Source organism: Pezoporus flaviventris, unplaced genomic scaffold, assembly GCF_033815535.1.
Source record: "Pezoporus flaviventris isolate CSIRO_AGI_PZ_B2104156 unplaced genomic scaffold, CSIRO_AGI_Pfla_v1 ptg000001l, whole genome shotgun sequence".
Classification (NCBI taxonomy): Eukaryota; Metazoa; Chordata; class Aves; order Psittaciformes; family Psittacidae; genus Pezoporus; species Pezoporus flaviventris.
In genome coordinates this window covers 1755097-1779463 of record NW_026892549.1, presented here as the reverse complement: position 1 = coordinate 1779463, position 24367 = coordinate 1755097, and the positions used below count along the sequence as shown (strand labels likewise).

At 38.5% G+C, this 24367-nt stretch overlaps 1 protein-coding gene across 2 annotated transcripts in view; it reads left to right on the top strand.

Annotated features, from left to right (window-relative positions):
• Positions 1 to 23994, top strand: part of GYPC (glycophorin C (Gerbich blood group)) — a 29324-nt gene extending 5330 nt beyond the window's left edge. Inside the window, exons 1-3 of one of the 2 annotated variants that reach the window (XM_061462442.1) lie at positions 17394 to 18031; positions 20400 to 20450; positions 22839 to 23994. In XM_061462442.1, coding sequence (XP_061318426.1) covers positions 18025 to 18031; positions 20400 to 20450; positions 22839 to 23035 — 255 coding nt within the window. In that variant the 5' untranslated portion in view covers positions 17394 to 18024 and the 3' untranslated portion in view covers positions 23036 to 23994. Of the gene's footprint in view, positions 1 to 17393; positions 18032 to 20399; positions 20451 to 22838 lie in introns of those variants that run through there. The other variant, XM_061462357.1, reaches the window with a different exon arrangement.
• The last annotated feature ends 373 nt before the right edge of the window (positions 23995 to 24367 follow it).

Here is a 24367-nt window from a genome sequence, read left to right as displayed (position 1 = left end):
GCACCTTCAGTGGGCAAGTATTTGAACAGCAGAGTGTGTTTTATTTACTTCTGAAAGACTGCTTTACTTCTGAAAGACTTAAGTTCCAAAGTGAAATGAATTTGACACTGTTAGCCTAGTAATAAGTTGAAAAATTCACCAGTTGCTAAGCATTCTGAAAAACTATTTGGTGAATGAAGAAAATTGGCACTTGGAGAAATCAGGTTTGATTTGCCAAAAATTTATGAACACAAATGGAGAAAAGGACTGTCTTCTCTGGATAATTTATTTGCAATCCATAACTTAACTACATCAAGTAATGATACTACAACATTATAACAACAGACATGCTGCTTATAATTTTTAGCTGAAATAAGATCTGTACTCCTCTGTTTCTCCAAGAGTCAGCATGATCTAATTCACACCAGATTTCTTTCTCTTCCATGTTAGCACGGAAGTAAAATGCACTGTCTGTGCTATGCTGCTCCCTTATTGAAGATGTACCTTGCACGTGTGGTTTCACCAATGAGACACCTGGCCAAGTGATTTTCCTCTTAATTAATCTTCTCATCTGCAAAGGAGGCCAGTTTCTTATATCTTCTTTTTCTCTGACATATGTTTCACCACAGGGTTCTTCCTGATGAAGCAGAAAACTTCATTTAAAATCTCAATGGTTTAAACTTGTTTTACTGCATTGAAGTTTTAAAGTGATTTCCACCACACACACACCCACACACACACACCATCCGCCTTCCCTTTCCCTCTCTTTTTCTTCGTAGAAGAAAACCCAACAAAGTCAGTTATTTCATGAGGGTCTACTTCTTTCTTCTTCCGATAAGCCCTGAAATAGAGTTAAGCTTTTTATCAGTAAGTTGCAGGGGGGCTTGTGAACACACCCTGAGACAGCTCCATGTTATCTTGTGTGATAAAGGTTACTGAATGTTTTAAATGTCTAGTTTTACGAGGTAGTCCACATTATAAAGAGCACATATGACAAGGTCACAACAATGCAGAAGCAGACATCAAGTCCTTACATATGTGTAGGGGTTTAGATTTGCAAACAGACTATTTTGGTAACATCAAATCTAGAAGATAGATTTAAGCTCTTTATATATGTACATATATATACACACAGAGTGTATGTAGATATAATATACTGCAAATCTGTATGCACACATATACACAGACAGACATATATATATATACACATATATATATACACACACACACACACCCCACCCTTTCAATACTTATATAGCTTTTCACTGGTCAGATATCTTGGTTTGGAGAGTTTTCTTTACCCAAACACACCTCTATTCACAGACCAATACTCACAAGCTCATGCTTCCATTTTTATATGGTAGATAACCTTCAGAAGTAGCAGAAAAAATGATTAGATTTTTTAAGGCATCACAGAGGCATAAACTCAGTAACAAGAAAGCAAGCGAAAAGATGACTTGGACTATATACAAGAAGTTGGAAAACATTACAAAATATCTTTTTATATGATATTGTAAAACATTAGCAAAACGGCCTTATGCAAATTATCCCTTGCAGATGCCAGATTCAGGTGTCTCTTTGCTGACTGTACTTTCAGAGTCTAGCAGCTCATGATGGTATAGACACTGAATCACTCCATGGTTTGAATTTTAGCATCTACAATATTTGCCTGGATTCATCTTGAATACTATTACAGTGCCCATGTCCACATAAGCAAAGATCCAGATAAAAGTAATGATGGTGACTCAGGAAACAAGGAGAAAGTAGATGTCCCTTATGGATCAAGCTATTTAAAAGGGGAGAATCCAGAACAGGAAAGGAAAAGTCTGCACTCTTCTTCAGCCAGTGAATGGTGCAAGATTAAACCTCAAGCAGACAGAAAATTTGGCCAGGTTTCTGTTCCTCTAGTAATACATCTGTGGTGTTTCTAGAAAACTCATAATTTTAGCATACTTATGCTGAAATAAAAGTTATTCTTTAAAGAATAACTACTCTCCTTTGGAAAGAGAATACTTATTCAAGAATTAATTCAATCATATTATCCACCTCAAACAGTTCTAGAAAAATTAATTTATACTGGAATAGATTTTACAGAATTGCTACTCCAGGTTAACTTGATCCTTTTGTGTAGGCAAATTTATTCTCTGTACACAAGAGAAATAAGCTTGTTTTCTTTGAAAAGGTATCGTTACTATCACAAAAGCAAGATGTTTCTCATCTGCTAATTGGATGTTTCAAAAATTTCAGTCATTTAATAAGAGATGAAAAAGCAGCTCTTGATGACCAAATTTAGCTAAACCAAATAATCCTTAGGTAAAGCAAATAGCCCACAAATCGCTTACTTAACCACCAGTGATTAATATGTTATATGTATGAATGAGTACAAGGAAAAATATTTCTAGTGAATTGAGAAAAGTTACCATAAAAATGGGGTCATACAAGAATTCAGAAAACTTGTGTATATTCTTAAAACAAGGAAAACTCATAGAATCATAGAATAGTTAGGGTTGGAAAGGACATTAAGATCATCTAGTTCCAAACCCCCTGCTATGGACAGGGACGCCTCACCCTAGACCTAGACTCTGTGATTTTGTGATATTGCCCAAGGCTCTGTCCAACCTGACCTTGAACACTGCCAGGGATGGAGCATTTACCACTTCTTTGGGCAGCCTGTTCCAGTGCCTCACCACCCTCACAGTAAAGAACTTCTTCCTTATATTCAATCTGAACTTCCTCTTATAACATTACCCTTTATCCTATCACTCAGTCCCTGATGAAGGGATCACCTTCTGTCTCACCTTCTGTATGAGCTCTCATGCTCTTACTTAGTCACCCATCTCTACATATCTCCCCAGTTTATGCTCCCTTCTTCTCAAGTTAACCATCCCACATCCTGACCCAAGAACCCAGCTTCCATTTCTAACTACTTACTGTACAGGGGACAATTTGAGATTGCCTCAAGTACAAGCCATTACCACAGAGGCATGCATGATGACTTTGTGTGGTGAGAGATGGAAAAAACGGTGTTGTACAGTCCCAGAAAGAAGCTGGTTTGCTCATAGCCTGAGTTTGCCAAGTTTTCTCTTCCATTTCCAGCTCTCCAGTCAACATTTCTTTCCTACTCATGGTTATTAGCAAGCTCTTACTATCTTTCCTCTCACAGCCTTTCTATTCCTTCTTAACAAAATATATTGTCTATTGCATAAATGCATAAATATATACTTTTTTTTTGTTCATTCTGTAAATTCTTCAGTATAGAAATCATCTCCCCTTCATCTCCATCTTCTTTCTAAATTAAAATCACAAAAAAATTATTTGCCACTTCAGTGCTCACGATAAGGGCACCGACAGCATCCATCTTCCTAACTTACCTGATCAAGTTGCTCATTCTAGGCAGAGATTTAGGCCTTCTGAAGCATAAAGATAAAAGCAGAAAACAACTTTAGGTATGATGTTAACTGGCAAAGCATATAAAGTTGGAAGGACTTTAGGGTTTTCTCCTTGCAAATATTTTTCCCCTAAACATATTTCTTTGTATTCTCTGAGATAGTCTCTAGACTGTGGAGATCAAAGCAAGCTGGAAATCCAGCAGAGTTTTTAAGTGCATTAAAGGTAGCGTGTTTCAAAGCTACATGCCTGGACATTTAAGCACTATGGAAAAAATGAAGTAGCAGGTGTCAATACATGTAAAAATGATTTTTCTAATCTGAATACTTTTCAACTTGTTAAAGCCTAACTCTGTGACAAAAAAAAATTGACAAAAAGCAAAAACAAAGGATGCTACATGCAGGCACAGGCACACAGGACAGTATAAAACCCAAGGCACCAGCCAGATCAGGGCTTTCTCTTTCAGCCACATTTCTGATTTTGTAAGTCATTTACAGCAGTAAGATTGTGGATTTACCAGACTTACGTGGAGCGTGGAAAATCTGAGCATGACGTGAATGCTCCTTGTGAGATTTGAATACAAAAATGTAGTTCTCTGCTGCACTTTTTTTTGCTAAAGAGTATAAAATGCCATCCACTACATATTAGTGACACTTTGTAAGTGTCTGCATATTGTGAATAGATATAACCAGTCTTTAATGCTCCTCACTTAGCAACTGAAACACTGTGGAAATATTTTCATGTGGTTTCAGAAACAAAATAAGACTTTTTATGACTCCTAAGGAAATGAGAACATAATACCAAGAGGTGCCCACCAGATCTAACCCCTCTCCTACCATAACTTTTGGCACATTAATTCTGATTATCTATAGCTGCAAAGAGACAGCTTCATAACCTTTGGTTCTGACATGTAAACAAATAGTTGACCATTTCTATCTCCTTCGCATTTTGGCAGAGCTTCTCAGGAAATGCCTTACTCACTGCAAGTCAACATTGCATTACTGAGGTCAGTGGTGTTGAGATACTTGTACCCTGGAACTTGAGATTGCTTATATTGATTTTATTGAACTTTGGATCAGAATTTGTTAATTTCAGATCTTCACTTTTTAATATTAGTCTGCTTTAAATGCATTGATGAGCTCATGACAACCTCATCTTCTAATATCACCACAGATTTTAACAAAGGTAAAGTGATCTATCAGCGGTAACTAGACCTCTTGTGTGAACCATTATTAAAGGCAAGGGTAGTGAGGAGCAAATAAAGATAAACTGATCCTGTATGCTTCCCAACAAGAATACGTCCTGTTGTTTCAAGATTCTTGCACATTAAGAAACAATGTCTTTGGCTCCTGAGCTCATTCTCCCTGTGGATTAATGATCCATAAGGGACTCCTTGTTCCAAAGAGGAGTAAATCACCCCTTCCAGTTTTGGCAGGTAGGAATGCAACTGGAGAGATAAATGCCTTTGTATTTCTCTGAACTTTGCAGTTGCTCCTTGGTAAAATATTTCCCCTTCTGGAATCCATTAAGAGTTGTGAATCTCAGACAAAGGCTTTTCTTCCTCCTCCCACATTCTGTGTGAGACACCTAATCTCTTGCATCCTGAGGACATAACCATTTGTGAGCTGGAAACAGAGCATGAGACAAACCCTTCTCTTCTTGGGGGATCTCCTCTGATTTCCTTTGCTTGTGATGAATGAAACCTTTCATTTCAAATTCATCTGACTTATGTCAGAAGGGTCATAACTGAATGAAACAGCAGTGGGGTGGCAGAGATGGCTAAAATTGTTTAAAATGCATCATTGCTAAATAAGAATCAGCTTTAAACAGGGAGGGGGAAAGCAACAGGAGGTACAACTGCATGGCGCTGTTTTTAAGATAAAATGCAATGTGGAGTTTTTCCCTGACTCCATGACTTCCACTTCCTTTAAAGAAAAGGTCGTGCCTTCTGTCACAGGCAGCTACATGCCTTCCCCAGACAGGAAGTGTATCCTGTGTTCTGTTTTCTTCAGAGACTGGTAGCAGTGCAGATGGCAGCTTGACTTCCACATTACTCCTTCCAAGCTGCTGCTTTTAAGTGACCTGAGTACCGACTTGCTGGGTAAATCTCCCTCCCTTTCAAATTTGGTGCAGCCCAGCTCCAGAATCTTTCAAAGTCTGGCAGCTGCTGGAGGTGACCTGAAGGGAAAATACAAGCTACTCCCTTTGGAGGTCTGAATGCTTATTTCTGTCAGATATGAAATTGCAACAGTCACTGGGGAGGGAGAGGGAAAGCACATGTCCTGTAATTAAAAACTGTCTGTCATTCCAGAGAGAGGGATGCATTTTTATCACCGAATAAGAAAAATAGGCTTGGAAACCAGAACATCTAGCCCATGCTGTTTTCCAGCTAAATGGTATCCTACACAGCTCACACCTGAGAAGAGGCTATCAAAACTTAAGATATCAATCCCTGCCGGGCACCTCCCCCCCCCCCCCCCCCAAGTCATGCCCTGCTGCCTGCAGCACACAGCAAGATCTAGGACTTGTGGGTGGCTGAGGGAAGCCTGCCAGGGAGTTACTGATATATGTGGGTGTCCAGCTTTGCAGATGATTTTGTTTGCCACTATTTGGCAGATTAAGGTAACAGCTTGTTGTCTGTGGGCATGAGCACCCATATTCTTAAAAGGGTACTTCTCCCCCACACTGAACATAATCCTGGAAGAGGGGAGATGTAGCAAGAAATGCAAAAGCAGTCATTTAACAGGCACAAAGCTGTGGCATGACAGCTGTGGCTGAGGGATGTATCACCTTTGCAGATTCCCAGGGAACACGTCTGTCTTTCCCATTCTCCATCTTCGCTGGGATACTTCTGATCCATCTTCTAGCTAATGGGACTTGGTACTGATTTTTCTCATCCTTTTTTTCACTGCCATTGCACAACAAAGTGGTGTTGTGGCTTCTCCAGTGCTGTCTGTGTGTTTCCCTCGGCCCTCACCAGCTGACTGTTAGGGAAACTGCCTCCTCTTCCCATCTGCTACAGTATCCATGACAACTGATTACCAATGTAGGTTTGATCCTGATGGTGATAGGTATTCCTGCCCAAGCAGGACTTACATACTTTTTCAGCTCTGCCCATGAAAGTGCTGTAATGAGCATGGATCTGATGGTCGTGTCTTGCCTGTTAGAGCCAGTAGCAGATGCCTAATGGAGAGTTAAAGCACAGGGCAACCATCTAGAGATCTGAGGCATGGGAAATTCTTGAGCCAGAGTTAGTATTTTAGTGTATAAAGGGTTGCCTTGGGGTGAAAAAGCTTTTGCAGTTACTAAAGTTTCTCACATGAAATACTTTCAACTCTTGCACACATCCAGACTCAGCGCTTGGCAGGACTGAGCCTTAACTCCCCCTCTTCCCTCTTCTTGAAAGAGCTCTTTTAATTTGAAGTTGAAGGAATTCAACCTTAAGAGCTCAGCCTTACTGAATGCACAGCTCATGTCAGGGAGCAAGGCACTCCTCTGCGTGCTCCTCCAGGTAACCGCAGTGCCTCCAGGAGCCACACAGAAATGCATGTGGCCTTGATCTTATCCTTTTGTCACCTCTAACAGCCAGCCGTGCAGCAGGAGCTGGCCCCAGCAAGGATAAAGGCTGCTGCCTGAAGCTATCCATGCAACACAGCACAGAACAAGGATGCCAACTTGCCTAGCAGCTGCCTGGGAATGCAAGTGGGATAGGGAAAGTCTCTGCTTCTCCTTCCCTCCTCATTTAGCGGAGCTCCTACTTGTCAGAAAAAAATGTTCAGTGGAAGGCTTTAAGGGAGTAAAGCCAGACTTCTGTTTATGTCCCTTGTTTATAAAGCATGTGCATATCCAAGGCAACACTTCCTGCTGTCTCCTAATGGGACTCCTAAGAGCAAAGAAGCTAGGAAGACAAGACTTAAAGCTTCTCCCTGTGTGTTTAACTGTCATGAGGGTGGCAGGGGCATGGGGAAGGGCTACCATGTCTCATGAAAGTACCTTAGTTGATTTAGAAACATAGGCATTCGGGTCCTGCTGGAGAAGGAATTAAATTTGACAGGTAAGCCCTGTAAAAGTGTGGCCTGTTTCATCCGCTTCCTTCAGTTTTCTATTCCATGCAGATGGAATTAAAAAAACAGAAAAAGGATGTGGGCTTTACCCTTCTCTGACTTGTAACAGATACATACTTGTGTCCAAGCCTCACCCTGACATGAAGTGCAGCACAGCTACCCCTGAAATAAACTGCAGCTCACACATATCTCAGGGTGGAACTTGGCTCTTTAACAAAGTTTAATGGGAGTCTGCTCTGGCTGAACTCTACTTATGACTTCACATTTTCCAGGGCTGTGCTAGTGCTGTTGGTTTGTTCATTTTTCTTTTTTTTTTTCCCTTTCCTTTTTTTTTTTCATTCTCTTTATACTAATTGGTGTTTCAGTGGGATAACTTGACCTTATGATACTGTTCCAAACCAGACTTCTCTGGAGGCAACAGTAAATAGTTTGGGTATGTTATGAAAGGGCTTTGAGAAATTTTCAGGCTTGCTCATGACTGCTTGAGAAGGCAGATGTTTGCAGCCTGTTAGGCAGCATCAAGTGGTGAATTAAGCTGGGAAGGTGGAAGACAGAGAGGATGGACAGAGGCTAGATATGATGATCTTGATGATGAATCCTCGGTTCTATCATGTTTCTATATCATAAAATAAAAGTTTTTAAAAGCTTTCACCATTTCCCTAACTGAACAGTTGAAATGTGTGGGATATCTGCCACAAACTTCAAAGAAAGCAGAAGCAGTTTAACAGAGAGCTTTTGCAAATTCCACCCAGTATGTGTACCATTTGGTATTTTATTTTGTGTGTTGGAACAGTGCCCTACTTTGATATGAGTGTAAATAGGACAGCGGTGACTGCTGCTGGGCTGCAGTGTGATTGCTGCTGATTCAGCTGTGAAAAAGCAGCATCCCTGAAGGCAGGGAGGGAAGAAGAGGGTAATAGTTTTAAGATCCCTATTTTGACAACTGAGGGGCCTTTCTTCTTAGTGCATTCCAAATATTCTTACACAGGGCATACCAAGACCAGCTTTTTCCACGGCCTTCTAGAACTGCTGTATTTCAAAGGAGTCACTTGGCTGTGAAAATCTGGAGGTTTCTGTTCTGTTCCTAGCAATTTAGCAAGGAGATCTCCAGCTTTATCCAGCTGTTTTTCTCCTTATGCTTCTCTTCTTCTTTTCTTCATCCCCCCCCCCCTTTTTTTTTTCTGAGTGCAGGTCTGTATTGTATTTCATCCATCCAAAAGAGCATTCCTGCCTTTGGTCTTTCTATTCTTTCTATTTGCACATAGCAAACCCCTCCCTGTTAACAGATTGACAGTCAGTCAGACTACATGGTGATGTAGATTACTTATTTTACCAGTAAGTAAATACCCCCCACTTCATTCCTTTTGGTGGACTGTTTTTCAGCTGGATCAGCTTGAAAAGGAAAGGGTTAGGAACAAGAATGCCTTTTTCTTCTGGAATGTGCCATCCAGCTCAAATCACAACAATTTACTCTCAGTTTTCCTGCATGATATTTCGTACATTTTGGAAAAGACCAGTCCAAAGGGTTTACTGTAAGTGAAAAATACGTTGATCAGAGAAATTCCATAGTAAGTATTCGTTGCTATTGAAAAATACTAGGCCATATTTCTTTGCTTAATGACACGCATTAATCCTCCATTGAAATTGCTAGGGCTGTCCAAGCTAAATCAGGCTTTAAAGGTTTAAAATATAGTCCAGACTATAAAAATGTAGCATTCTGGCCAAAAAAATGAGCTGAAAATAATCTCAGCAATGTCCTTTTGTGTTTTCCTTTGCTACTAAGGGCATCATCTACAAGCTTTGAAATGGTCCCAAAATTATGGCATTTTTAAAATTGGTGACCAAAATATTAATATTATCCAAGTGCCCACTGCTACTTCTGTTTTCAGTCCAGTTTCCTAATGAAATTAGTCTTATGTGTTCCTGCCGTCTATCTGTCTGCTTAATCATCTGTTCATCCTTCACTTCCCATCAAGAACTTTTGGATCCGCTGACCAGTTTCAACCAGATTTGAAAGAGTCAGAAGCCTGAGAAATTATTATCATTCTCCAAGTTGTATGAAAGTTGTCATGTGTCTGCAGAGACATTCAAGTGAGCAGTACCACAAAAAGGACTGCTTATTAGGAGAAGAACCTAAACAGTAATGCCTGGGGTTTATTTTCCCTAATTATAACTCCAGAAAGCTAGGCTTTGAATCCAAGATGGTATTCTAGGTTTGCTTCTTCATTGAACAGAAGAGAAATTCCCATCCTATCCACCAGGATTCATCACATCTCTGTTCAAGCTGAATGGATCTTATTGAAGGAGGCATGCCAGAACAGAACAGAATATTTAATAGAGTATCAAATAGAATATTGAGTAGAATATCAAGTAGAATATAAAATAGTATATAGAACAGTTGGAAGGGACCTACAACAATCATTTAGGCTAACTGCCAACTACTGTCCTCTCTGCAGCACCTATGGAGACAGATAGATCACACAGACTCCTTTCCACCAGTTAAATATCTCACCAGGCTGGTTATTACCTTTCCACCTGTGTGGAAACACTCACATTTTGTTAAGAGAGAGGAACATTAGTAATGAGTTGTTAATGAATCTCACAACAATAAAAGCCCCGTAATGAAAAACAGTTAGTATATGGCATCAATGAAGGTTTTCATGCTTAGCTCTGTTAATGTGTTCAATATGCTATTTGTCAAATAATGCCAGAAAATAATAGGCAAGCAAGACTTTTTTCTTTTTCTTCCTCCTCCTTTTGACATCTATTGCACAATCTGTCTCAAATTGCTCCAATTAATGATAGATGGCAAAGACGTTTTGCTAAAATTGCTCAACTGAATTCAGACAGCTTGGAGTTGATACCTAAATGCGTTTCAGATAATAAAATGGGCTTTGTCTTTTTAAATGGAGCAAATAAGCAAAAGAAATCTGCATATTTATTGCAGAATCCTTGAAAAATGAGAAATATTGTTGCCCTGAGCTACTATTTGCCTTGCAAGTTTCTAAGGTGTTTCAATATGGTTTATTTTCGTTGTTTAATATGCTCAATATTTAAAGCATTTGCAAGATTGTTTCCACTACAGATATCTCCATTAATAATATTAACCTCATCAGTGCTTCAGGAAAGATCTCTCTGTCCCTGAAGAGCATATGCTAAACATCCTGACATTTCCACTTGCATTGCTTAGTAGACAGTGCCTTAGGCAAGTGCTGGTGTATGAGCTGGATGTAGCTGGATACAATTCATATCAAACAAGCTGGGGGATGAGCAAAGAGAGCTCCTGTTTCCACGAACTGTCACCTGTCTGACTGCTTTGCTACAACATACTGGTGGTAGGAATGAGACATAAAGAAGCCTGCCCATGATTATACTTTCTAAGGTTAGCAGTCTGGCGTTACATTCTTTGAATTGTAAGGATATCTTTGTGCCTATCTGCAGGCTTTTGTTAGGTTCCAGGTGATTTCTAGATGACATCATCTGTAGTTTGATCATATCAGCAGTGATTTAGGCACAAGGTCAAGCTTCTACATCTCAAAACAAGAAACAGACATCTATTAGCTTTAATGGAGTAATTGCCGTTTCTTCCCTTGTGTGTCACTGATCATTAAAACAAGCTTTCTGCAAGCAACAGAACCAGTGAAACACTCTTGCTTTTGGATTTATGCCTCTTCTGCTTCAATCCCACTGCCAGCATGTACTGGCTCCCTCCCACAGCAGCTCCCCATGGGTAGGGGAAGCATCTTCCTGCAGCTCCTTGGTATCTATATCCATCATGACTGGACAGCATGTGGTGACTGGAGAGCCCGCTGCTGTTAAACAGAGCTCAGAATTCCTGAGGCCTCACTGCCTTTCCTCCACTGCTGAGCTGCTCTAGTTTCCCTTTTCTCTCCAGCCTACTTTTTTTTTTCATGAAAATTGAGGCAAAGTGCTTATCTTTGCCTGCTCTTCCTTTAAAAACAGTTGGAGTTGAATAATAGAGTCAAAACTTGCAAAGATTACAAAGACAGTCAGGCACACAGTAGGAACAGAGAAAATCAGTGCAAAATTGCTGCTGAATTTATTTGGTGGAAATATTTCAAATACTAACAGTTCAGTACATCTTAGTTATGGGAATTGATTTTAACTAATCTTGAATGGTTGCACATCCACATAAAGGGTATGTTTTAAATGTAAACTAAACCCTAGTCTTAAGAAGCTATTAAGTTCATAAAATCAAGCACAGCAACATTAAGAAACACAAAGATCACCTTATCATGTGATGATAGGCCTGAGTCAGAACTGAGGCCGGTAGACCTGTTAGGTACAAATGAAAAGCATGTCTTGGTAAATAATTCCATGAAGCTTAGCAGTTAAATTGTCTTACTACATCATATAGCTATTTATACAAGGGGTTGGGAAAGAATTGTCATGTCCTTGAAGACCTCTTGGCTTCTGGCTTTCCAGTGAAAGGTTCTGGCTCAAATTTTTATGCTTATGTTTCTAATTTGTGAAGTTTAAATCAGTAAGGTGCACTTCTTTCATGCACTGTTTCTCAAGAATGACAAAGTGTCTTTTACAGGTTGTCAAGCGGGCTTTTACTGTGTATGTAGTTAGGTCCTTTGATTACCTATGACCATTTGCAACATTTGCGGTAGTTAATAATTAAGCACCTGATCATTTCCATTCAGCTTTGATCTCAGTGACTGAGCAAATGGCTGATTTGTTCCCATTTTGATTCAGCAAAAAATGACTAGAGCTTGAAATTGTTGACTTTGGAGAAAAGTCAGGCAGAAATTATTTGGCAGATTCCCTGGATATTTAGTGTTTCTTTCAAACCTTCACAATTAAAAATCTCTTAAAGAAGTACTGTGTTCTGATGAAGCAGTGGAAGGTGGGAGGAGGAGGGGCATATGCTCGAAAACCTCCTGATCATGCACTGTAGCTTATGAACTGATTCATACCCCATTTGTCACTCCTTCTTTAATGAAGCAATATCAGGTCAATTTATTTTCCCCAGCAAGATGTTGAACATTTGTAGCATGAGCAGACTTTGATGGTTGTGGAGCAAAAATGTAAATGATGACCTGGTTACATTAGCATATTTACATGGAAAAGTAAGAAACTTTTTCCCAGCGATATGATTATAAACATGAGGTAGACAAAACAGGTCACAACTTGAAAGTTGCCACATGCAGCATTTTTTGAAAGAAATTAGACCTTCTTCTGGGTCCACAAACTTCATGCACCTTTTTACCACAAGAAGGCGGTATTTGCTCTTCAGACACTAAGCAGCTTTCCCATAGGAGCACAATAAAACCCAGACACTCTACATGAGCAGCAAGACCACCACTGGGTGGAACTTGATGGTTCCCACATCCCATCTCTAAAACCAAGATTTCTGCAGCATCCTGCTTGCTCGGGAGCTCCAGTGTCAGGGAAGCAGCTCCTTTCTCTAATTTCTCCTCTGCTCTAGGTTTCCTCTGCTGGCCTTGAAATATTCTCCTCCTTCTTGATGCTGTAAGCATCCCCCTGAATTTGTCAATTTTTCACTGCATGTATACATCAGTGTGAATACATGTGACACATTAAATATCTGTTACCAGTGGAAAGATGGGCCTACAATAAGCTCTCTTTCAAGTTCTGTGCTGAACGGGAGCTTTAAGGTTGTAACTTTATAGCACTTCTAAGGGGGAATTGCTACTTTAGTGCTCTTGCTGAATGCACTTTGCTTAATTGCCATCAGAATCAGTGGCTGATATGCAGCTACCCTGAGCAAAGAAACTAAAGTACTTTAATGAATGTCTCTAATACGTGAAAATAATGATAATTAAAAAAGTACGTGGTTCATCAAACTTGAAAGGGTAATTTGGGGGGTGTTGGTTCTTTAGAGGAGAAAGAGAAAAGTTTGATTTGACTAAAAACCTGTGGGGATTTTAGATTATGTAACCCTTTAAAACATAATTTCCAGCGATTTTTAAAGGGTTGGTTTTTTTGTTTGTTTTTTTTTCATTGTGAAATATAGTATATCTGATCAGTTTGGAAAGATCGCTATTATTTTTCACCTGAAATAATTTCCCAAATTTCATGAACATTTTCTCATTTTCTCTTTTAAGGGATAGCATATGTTTACTTTTTTACAAGCTGACTTGTCTCTCTGTCTCTGATTTTGCACAAGACCCAAGTGTAACTAAGTATCACAAAAGAAGGAGGAACTGTGTTAGCAAAGCCATTACTCCCTCAAACATTGTAAAACGTGATTTCTCCGATTTGCTTTGAAACATTAAAATGGTACCAAAATACATTGCTGACAATGTATACCAGAACCAAATGACAACTGCTGAAATTATTTGGCAATTCTTATCTAATTAATCTAATTTGATAATGCCTTTTTACCCTCACTGTATTACAAAGTGTGAGAAAACTTGAATAGACCTTTATTTTCATTGAATGTAACTGGATTTTTTCTTCTCAGAATTAACAACAAAGTACTTGGTAGATAGAATAGCAAGAGGATTGGGCTTAATGCTTTTTAATTTTTGTAGATACTTTTAATCTGCATGATTTACCTTACATTTAGAGCACAGTCCATTTACTTACCCAAAAGATCATGTGCTTGTTGTTGTTGAATGTCACCATTGTTGTCTTTATAATAACTTAGTATATAAATGGAAGCCAAATTATTCTTTCTGTTTTCCAGATTGACAGATGAGAAACTACTCCTTAATTGTGAAAAAAACAGCCTTGGTGTGTTTCATTATGTAATGGGAGATGGTGATGGCTTTTTCAGCAGAATGTATCAAATTGATGGCTCAGGCTGGTGACCCTTTGGGTTAAGATATGCCAGCTCTGGCAGGGCACTGGACACTTACTGGCAAACATTAAAATAGGTAATGACTTCCTTCTTTTAATCCAGAAAGACCTCAGTGAGATTCATCTGATGTCGTAACAGTGTCCAGAGAGCAGCTTGAGAGATTCACATGTTTTTGATATGAAGTTCTCAGAAGTTGACTCAACTAATTTTTACACATGCTGCTGCAGTGAACCAGTTCTAACTGTAGCTTGTAAATTAAATCAGTGTGTTAAGGTTAATAGATTCATGATTTGCTCATGAATGCAGTGTGTTGGCAAGGCACAAACATAAACCAAAGGGTAAGGAGGACATACCGCAGTTGGATAAACAGTGGAGATTTTAAGACTTCATTAGTTCTTGCATACTAAATGTGTTGTAAGAAAAGTCTTGTATCAGTGGTGAAAAATAGGGACACATCAAGACAGTTGAGAGGAACGGTTACTGCAGAAATGCATACAAAGAACAAAAAGAGCCCCTGGCAAAGGAATGGTTATAGTAAAAACATTTTTATACATATAATATTAAGAAATAAAAATTGCAAGTATTGTAGTAAAGCTTTTCAACAATTGCAAAAGCTTCCTGGAAGACTCTGTGTATTCCTCAATACCTTCAGAAGTTTATAATGATTTACTGAAACCAAATACCCTACTATCATCTTTAGTGGAAGCAAATGGATCAGTGATGCGTATTTTGAAAATCCACCCATTTTTTTTTACAACAACAGGAAATCTCCCTTTAAAAGTACAGCTTTTTTAAAATGAGGCAAAATTAATATGGTATGTCGTGTTAGGTCAGTTGATACAAGACAAAATCAGACAATAATTTACTAGACTCAGTCTTACTGAGTAAACTGTATCTCATTAGTTTCCAGTTACACTTAAAGGTCTCTTTTAAATGTGTGAATGTATGAAAGAATGATCAATACAGAGGCAAAATACTCTGGATTCCATTTATATCTGGCCTGAATTGTGAACTAGATGTTATTCAGTTCGAACATTTCCCTTCTTTTCTGGAAATGCACAGATAAATAGTACTAATATATAAGACAAAGGCATTAAATATTTAATAGTTGAATTCTAAAGACACATTTCAGTTTACAGACTGCTTACACACCAGTTCCTGAAACAACATGCTCAATATGTGAGGTGGTTCTGCAGAATATCCATGGATACTAATATAAGGTTGGGTTGTTCTTCACCTGGAAAAGTCCCCTTAGTAGCAGTGTTTTTCATAGGGTGGTTTAGGTGAGCTGATTAAAGACAAAAGCTTACATTGTGCTTCTTAGTCTGCACTCCTGGGAAAGCCCTAAGAAGGGAATAACTGCCCTAAGGAGTTCAGTTCATCATTCACAGAGATTGAATGAATTTCAAGTACTTCTTACGCAATGAACAGGCACTTGAAGAGAGAAAATGGGTTGCCCAAGAAAGCACTTAGAGACCTACTTGAGTACAATTTAGCAGCCAAGGCTTCATCTAGATTGTAACCACAAGCAGGCAGCAATGGAGTAGCGTGGTGAGAATTGGCTTAGGTTGCCAAGAATCAAAAGCATAAGCTTATGGGGAAGAAAATCCTGAAAGGCAGGAGGAGTGTTGCCTGACTGATGTTGAGTGGCTTTGAGAACTGTGTTGTAAAAGCTGTTTGTCATACACAGATATCTGTATACTCACTCAGTTTGATTCACTGACACGCAATCAAAAAACAGTATCACCCACAGCTGCAATGCAATTGTGACAAGGTGAGTTGTAATCTCAGGCTTTTCCTTCTATATTCAATGTTACTTAGCAGTAAACACTTGTCCAGCTCTAGTTTGGAGCTTCATCTTAGGAAATGAAAGAGACATGGAGAAGTTTGGAGTAAGGTCTATGTTATCCCATCAAATTGCCCTCACGGATTAATTATACAGCAGAGATGTGGTAGTTCATACCAGTAGATTAGATCTATACTGTAGGATGATTCCGATGCATTCATATCAAATGTGCCAAATGGTGATCCCTTTGCAGCTAAAGTTTTTCTTTTATGCCTTTTCTATGTGTAAATCCATAACAAGCAAACATGTAGGTACTTAAACTGCTAACTACAGTGCTGACTGTAAAACTGCAAAGATGCAACTACCAGACTTTTTTCAGGAAACTCCTGTAGCAGGTGAAAACAATGACTGAAAAATGAGAAAGCTTGAACCTCTCTGCAAGTTTATCCTATGTCACTGACAGTAGCAACAGAAGCAGATAAAGGTATTGCTTTCTTCAAGTAGCAGGATCTAAAACCTGTGCTTTCTATGCTGGATGGGCTAAAGTATTCTGGGAACAGATATGCTCCTTCCCATCACCATGTAAGTTGAATGTCTTGTCAGTTTGGATGTTTTAACATGGTTATACTTCTAAAGTAGTTCACCGATGTGTCTTGCATCTTTACTAGGAGTCTCATAATACTTAATGTTTTCCTTGAAGACCTGTTTTCTGGTGTCACAACATCACACCAAAATCTCAGTTTTATCTGCAAAGTGGATTTTGTCTTTGGTGGTGTAGAAAAGGGCTGAAAAGTAAGACTTGAATGAAGCTCAGATGTGAAAGAAAGAGCAAATAAAAAAAGTTTTATTTTAAAGCCAGAGTCATAATTTTGGAGCAGAAAGTGACTTATGGCTTTTAGTGGCTCCAAAATAAATCATTACAAGTGCCCGGAGAAGTCCATAGCAAAACAAGAGAGTGCTGAACCTCAGACAAACAATTTCACTGCTGGACCTGCCACTTTTGAACAAGTGCCTCCCAGCCAAATTGAAGGGAGTCAGTTTAAATTAAGCAAAGATCCGACCAAAATTAATAAAAGTCAAGTCTTATTGCAAAATTGAACTTGGACAATGTGGTTTAACAAATTTACCAATAAATTTAGCAGGAAAACTCACCACTGGCTACGTTAACATAAAAGCTAGTTGTGCTGGCTTTTCAACTTTGAAGCGCAAAGCCAGTATTTAAGTCAGGGATACTCCTGGGGCTTTCAGAGGCTGCTGTCTTCTCAGCATGATTTGATTGATGAGAATGAGACAGGTAGCAACTGTGTTCTATTGAAAAATTCCTTATCTGTAAGTTTATAGGCAGAACTGGAATTTGATGAATTTCAGGTCATGGCACAAAGGCATTTCTTTCCCTTCATTTTTGGCTTTTAGAAATGTACTTTCCAACAACAGGCAATTTGATTTGTATGTTCTACTCTTGATTTAGCCAACTCATTCTGATGGCCAGAGATTTTAAGAAAAACAAGTTTTCCCACAATCTTCCAATTTCTGCATGTCACGGTAACCAATGGCACTAAATAACAACACTGTCTAAACACTTTCGAGACCAGATTGTAGCTATGGACAAGGGCCAGTGTAACAGTGAAAGGAAGTTTTGCAAGGGCAATTTAGCAACAGATAGTATAAAAGGTATCCTTGAAACAAAGTAAAATAACTATAACAGGTACAACAGCAGTTACTGAAACAGACCTCTGAGTGCTCTGCATGCAAAAAACAAAATAAAGAAGGTACAGCCATTGCTCAGCTAAAAATTCCTCTGGTGTGTGAATATCTTTTCTGCCTCAGAAAGTGAAGATTCAGTTCTATAGTAGTAATGAAGTATATTCTCACACAGAGCTGAATTTTAAAGAGACCATGCTGAGGTTCCTGGCCAAGCATGAATTCCCGTCTGGATAAGGAGATGTCTCCCTCCTGGTCTGCATGATGGCTTCATTTCATGAACACATGCCTTGAATTTTCCTCAGTCATGTTTCATGAAGGGTAATACTAATTGAATCTTGAATCTTGAATGACACTGATACTTTCACCCACTACCTAGCAATATCGTGATATTGCCATGAATCACATAGGTGGTTTTGGACAAAGTGTAATTTCAGAGACCGTGAGAAAGGCAGTGAGGGTCCCTCTCTCCTCTCCATTGTGACTGCTCCAAAACTGCTCTGGGGAACACACCCTGGAAACTTCTGGTCATTGGTAGTAGCTGCAGTGTTCTGGCATTCTGGATGATGCAGCAAAAGGCCATATGGGAGGACAGTGAGCCTGTTCCATGGTCAAAATTTGATACACAAAGAAGTCATACTCTCATGTTTGCAGTAAAATGGGAACAGTGTTAGATGGCTGCTGAATGGCATTGCATCATCAGCTTAACAGATCAGTGCCAACTACGTGATGGCTCTAGATGGGTCTAGCTTTCTTCTGAAAACTTAGAAAGAACAGTATGGAAATAAAAACTTTCCTGCAAGTGATGATACTGGAATACATTATCAAAAAGCATTGTGGTGGCAAGTAGTAGAGATAAGGCACCTGCTTTTTGTTATCTGAATCTGAGAGGCACCTGGGAACAACAGGAAAGACCAGAGAGTTACTTGTATACATTTTATAATTAAAGGGATAATGATGTGATCTGGAATTAATGTTTGGAAGTTATGTGGCTAGGGAATTCACACCTTTGAGTATTTGATTGCTGTAGAGGAGCCTGTTTTTCTGGCATGTCACATATACTTGGTGTATGAAGAAATACAGAACAGTTTGACCTTGAAGCAATTAATCTCTTCTGAGGCACATGGGTTTTGAATGGATGTAGACATAATTAGAATTTTTAAATTACACAAGGCATGCTCAATCTTTCCATCAATGCATAGCAGGAACAAAACAGGAAGGATCTCTGTGGGAGAAAAAAGTACTCCTACTTTCTACAAAAGACATCTCCCATGTTTGGGAAGAGGGAATTCTTTGAATCTCAGCTTTCCTTAGTTACTGCAATTTGATACAAGAGACTGTACATGAGTAAGGAGAAAACTGCTGATAGTATCTTATCCTTGCATCATATGTCACAGATTTAGCAAAAGGAGAGCCAGGTATCAGTCATGGTACCACTGCTGAATTTATAGAAAGTTTTGGAATTAATTTTTTTACCTTTTCTAGAGAAAAATGCTAATTCCAAATATGTCTATAAATTTCCACTGTGTTTACCAAAAGAAAAAAAAAAAAATTCACATAAAGCTTTTCATTTGTTTGAAAACCAATATTGTGTACAATTGTATAAATAACACAATAATAAATTACAAAAAGAGTATACTGTCATAAAGCTAGCATGGAAAGACTCCAAGAATTCATCACCTTAGACATCCACATAAATCAGGACTATGTGGGCTGATATCAACAGCATGAAATAAAAAACAAAAACAAGATCAGAACTGTACTCTTATCAAGCAAAGGGAAGCTAGTGAAGACATGTGTCCATATGAATTTACTTTCACTTAAGGTCTATATCAAATAATATGGAAAGAAAAATCCTCACTGGTTTTTAGAATTTTTTTCCACTCCTCTTCAAAACACTCTGGCTATTCATTATTGGTTTGGATATTCTTAGTAAGTGCTTCAACTAAGGTCAAATGTAATTCAAATTCTAGCTGTTCTTTCAGAAACTTATAACTTTTCAGACCAAATTCTTCTTGAAAAAAACACATTCAAGTACTTCTATTTTGCATTTAAATTGCAAAGTTGTATTGTGTTTTTTTTTAATTTAGCAGCAGCAAATTCAGACTTACTCTAAATGGGGACCCTGTTTTATACCACACACATAACAGGCTGGTCTTGATTCCAAACGTAAGTTTAAAAGAAAACAAATGCTAAGATTAAAACCAGGATATTGCAGATAAATAAAATACTAACTGAAATCAATAGAGCCAGATTAATTTGCATCAAATCAAGATCCAGACTATACTCTGAAGAGCCACAAATGGGAAAATAAATAGGCACCAACATTTTTTCCCCAAAACTACCTTTCTGAGAGTAATCTCAGTACCTAAACGCTCTTAATTTATTCACTGGAGGATGTTACAGGTAAGTGCTCATAATAAACAGTAGGTGTTTCCCTGAGGGCCACGATAGTTTGCATAATGTGCTAGCTATTTATTTTCCAGTGTTATGGTGACAGTAAACTGTTACAGTACAGCTAACTCTAAGGAGAAGTTTCATAAATGTCTTTTGCTAATAAGAGATCTTGTTTAAATTCTGAGTTTCAGAGGTTAAGATAATTCAGCACCACCAGTACAGTCACTGCTGTTACAGATGATCCAATTCCTTTTTCTTTAATTAACTTTTATATGTTCTAATCTATTTATAGATGAAGACTTTGAGAGCCCCACAGCTGGAGCAGATGTGGCTGTTATTGGAGGTAAGTAGCAGACCGTACTAAGCATTACCATTAGAATTAAAACAGCGGGTTGGTTGATTTCTTGCATTTTGCAAAACCCCTACTTTGCTGACAAGACAACAGGAGCAGCACAATTAGAGTTTAGGCCAGTGGGAAATCTGCTCCCAGAAGGGGCTATTGGCAAGATAACGAGATGAGATAATGAGCATAAACCATATATTGAGCAGTAGGACCCCATCCATTCCTAATTTTAGGACAAAATGCTTTGCAGTCCAGCAGCAAAGTCAGACTCTGATATTCTTCATTATTCACTGGGCCAAAATTGTCATTTAACACAAGACTGGTATAGCACTTTTGATTTGAGCCATGCTAGCTCATACCAGTTGACCCTTTATTGAAGCAGAACATACTACAGTGAATTTTCTGGTGTTCCATTAAAGCTCTCTCATGCATTTAAACTAAATACAGTTGTCAGAATAAATGAACAAAGCCATGTTTACGGAGAGAACCTTTTTATTTTTATTGTGTTTGTTCATTTCCATGCTAACACACTAATTTCAGTCATTCACGAGGGGGTACACCATTCATTAGTGCAAATTGGTGAGGTTCTGCTATATTTCCCTCAGGTCCCATCTTCTGTAACTTTAATTTTAGCTTTCTATGAACAAGTAGCAGGTAAATTGATTTGTACTTAGTCCCTTAGGCTTATTAATATTGTGCTACATCCAAAGCCTATTAAAGCCTCTAGTGTCAAGGGATACCAGTGAGGTCCTAAAAATTGATGAAGCCCCCACTGCAACTAAGATATTATTCTAAACCTAAAGTTCTTTGTATTAGCAATTTCATTTCTGCCAGCAGTAACTTCACTTTCCAGAACCAAGAACCTGAAAATCTGTGGTATAACATTGCAGGCATATTTTTTTTGAGAGAGAGTTAATCATTTTTATTTACTCCATTAATATTCTATCCATTCCTATGTTTTGATGCCAATAGGGTATTCCCACTCAGTTTACTGATGCTGATAAATCTAAAGCTTTAGAGATACCCAATCCTGCCACAAATCTTGAACACAGGGGACAGCAGAGAGATACTGTCTGCATAACCCTCATTATCTCTGCACAATAGTAAACATTTCCGGGGGGCAATTTGTCTGATCAAGCATAAGAATTCAATTCTAGAAGAGGAATCACCCTGCACACACACACACCATCCACTGACAGCCAGGGAAGCCCAAGGTAACTCAGGTGAAGCTTCCTGAACTGTAGATGCCTGCAGTAAGTCAAATGAATTCCTACCTATTGCATTGTCATACCAGCTTCATACTCCACAAATGGGATTTTCCTAGGAATGTCCTTTTCTGGTGTGTTTTACCATGTATTTCATTAATGTATGGTTTACTCCTGGAGTCATGTGAATATAGAATCAGTTCAGTATCATGTACTTGTACAGAGTCACAGCTAAAGTGTTTATAAGTACATCCCAGTTGTATGCAGTGTTAAAAAAAAATGAAAACCACACAAATTGAATAAACTTCAAATATTTCATTTATTTTCAGGATCCTTAACTGAACAAGGAAGGGGGTATAGCTTTAATTTTTTGGACTTGTCAGGGTGCCACTCTTTTATGGACACCTTTCACAGTAGAACAGGAAAAAAGGAAAGGACTCTGGAAAGCAAGGACACACAATGTTCTCTGCACAGCCACTCCTGGAACTTGAATTTACTTCACTAGGAGTGCTTCCATTCACTATTTAGGCCTATGCACATATGAGTTACCTATGGAAATTTTTGGCCAGTCAATACATTGCTAGTATTTAGCCTTGGTCCAGGAGATAGGAAGGATCTACCCAGAATCCCTTCCTCCTCCCAGGTGTCACTTCCACATTCATTACTATCAGACTTTCTTAATTAGAACACAGCATGAAATGGCAGCTTGAAAATACAGAACAGTACTGAAGTCACCTGGCTCCTGCTGTTTGTTGAATGTCTCCTAAGAAATACATAATGCCCTGTACCTCCCCTGAAATTGAGTACACCTGTAGAGGCAGGGTTGGGTTGCCTGCAAACTCTGCTGGGTATACGTTACAGAAGGTTGAAAGAAATCTATTGTGTTTTCTTTATGTTCTCTTATTTCTCCTCATTTTGTAATGAATTTTTTAGTGAGTTCAACCAAAGCAAGCCATTGATTTGAAGAAAGCTAGCAAGAATTTGATTTGCATTCCTTCAGTATCTATATCCCATTTTGTTTTTTCAGTGTCAGACTCTGTTCTGACTTTGGCCACTGCAACATGCAGATGTTTAGGATACATAGGCTTTTCCTTATCAAGTAATTCAAGTTGTGATGTCTGCCTGTGAGGTGCTGCTCGTATTTTATTACTGGGAATACAGTTAACTAGTCTCCCTCTTCTAGGTGTGATTGCTGCAGTAGTATTTGTCCTCATCTGCCTGCTGGTAGTGATGGTCCGGTACATGTATAGACATAAGGGCACCTATCACACCAATGAGGCAAAAGGAACTGAGTTTGCTGAATGTGCAGATGCTGCTTTGAAAAATGACCCCACTCTTCAGGAAGCAGTGGATGAAAGCAAAAAGGAATATTTCATCTGAGAGGCAAGGATTTCCATGAAGACTTCCGCAAGTGAATCAGTCAGAAATGCTACATCAACAGAAGTGCTAAGAAATGGATAATATGAGGATACAGGCAAGCATCCTAGTTGAAAAGTATCTCTACTTTTTGTTGTTACTGGGTTGTTTCTTTTCCTCTACCAGTGAAGAACTAAAAGCCAGATACTTGCCTGTAGATTTTATTAGCAGCACAGCTTGTCACAGTTGAAATCAATATCGGATAAGAAGAAACAATATCTCAGTATGAATGATACACCGAAACCAGATAAAGATAGCAAATGTCAAGCCTTGCAAGTTAATGATGCATCCTATGCTGATATGATACTACCTGAAATTGAATTTCAAATGGTCACAGAACAAACATTAAACTAGATAAAGTTGATGTAGCTGGAATAAAAATAGCTTTGTAGACTAAATATCATATTCCTCCCCTTAAATATGCAGTTTTATTGGCACAGGGGAGTCTGTTTTGTTTGTTTGAGGATTTAGATTGGGATTTTTTTTTTTTTTATTTTTTGAATTTTACATGTGTAAAAATCAAAGACACTTCAAAGAAATAAAACTGTTGGAAAACATGGAAAAGGTAATAATGAAGGATTTATTTCTTGCAGCTTGAGAACTGCAAAATGTTGGAATTTGCAACGTAGTATGTAATATTCAGTAGACTTACAAATATGATTCCAATTAATTGGTAGGGTCCCTGCATGTGTGCATAAATAGGTAGATATTAAAATGTAAAACATCCTGGTTTGAGCAGGCCTTTTGAGACAATGAAGCTCAGCTAGATATTTTCATGTAAGATATTTTTGCTTGAGTATTTATTTATTTATTTTGCATTGGAAAATTCTTGAATGCCCACCAGCAGGATTTTTGATTTTTGCAGGGAGAGGAATTCAGTTCTGGTGCAGATACTGATAAATCTGTTACAAATGCAACCATAACTGCAAAGAAGCTTGTTCATCTGCATCCCACTGGCTTGTATTGATGTCTCCCTCTGTATGGCTTCTGTATATCCTTTACATTCTGCTAGATAAGTCAATTACACTGACTATCAATGCTTTATTATAAATAAACAGATTAGTCTATCACACAAAAAGATTATATTCCTCTTCTAAGAATCAACAGTGATGAGTTTCTTTACCCCATTAAGTTGGCTTCCTAATTGAAGACCACAGTTAGCTCCGGAAATAGGATAATTGTTCTCTGCACCTGCTCATCCCCAGCTGTGATGGTGCCCTGAACTACTGAAAATAGAGGTGGAGAAATACAAGATAACAGATAAGACACTGATGAGCTCTGCTCAACTCAGTATGC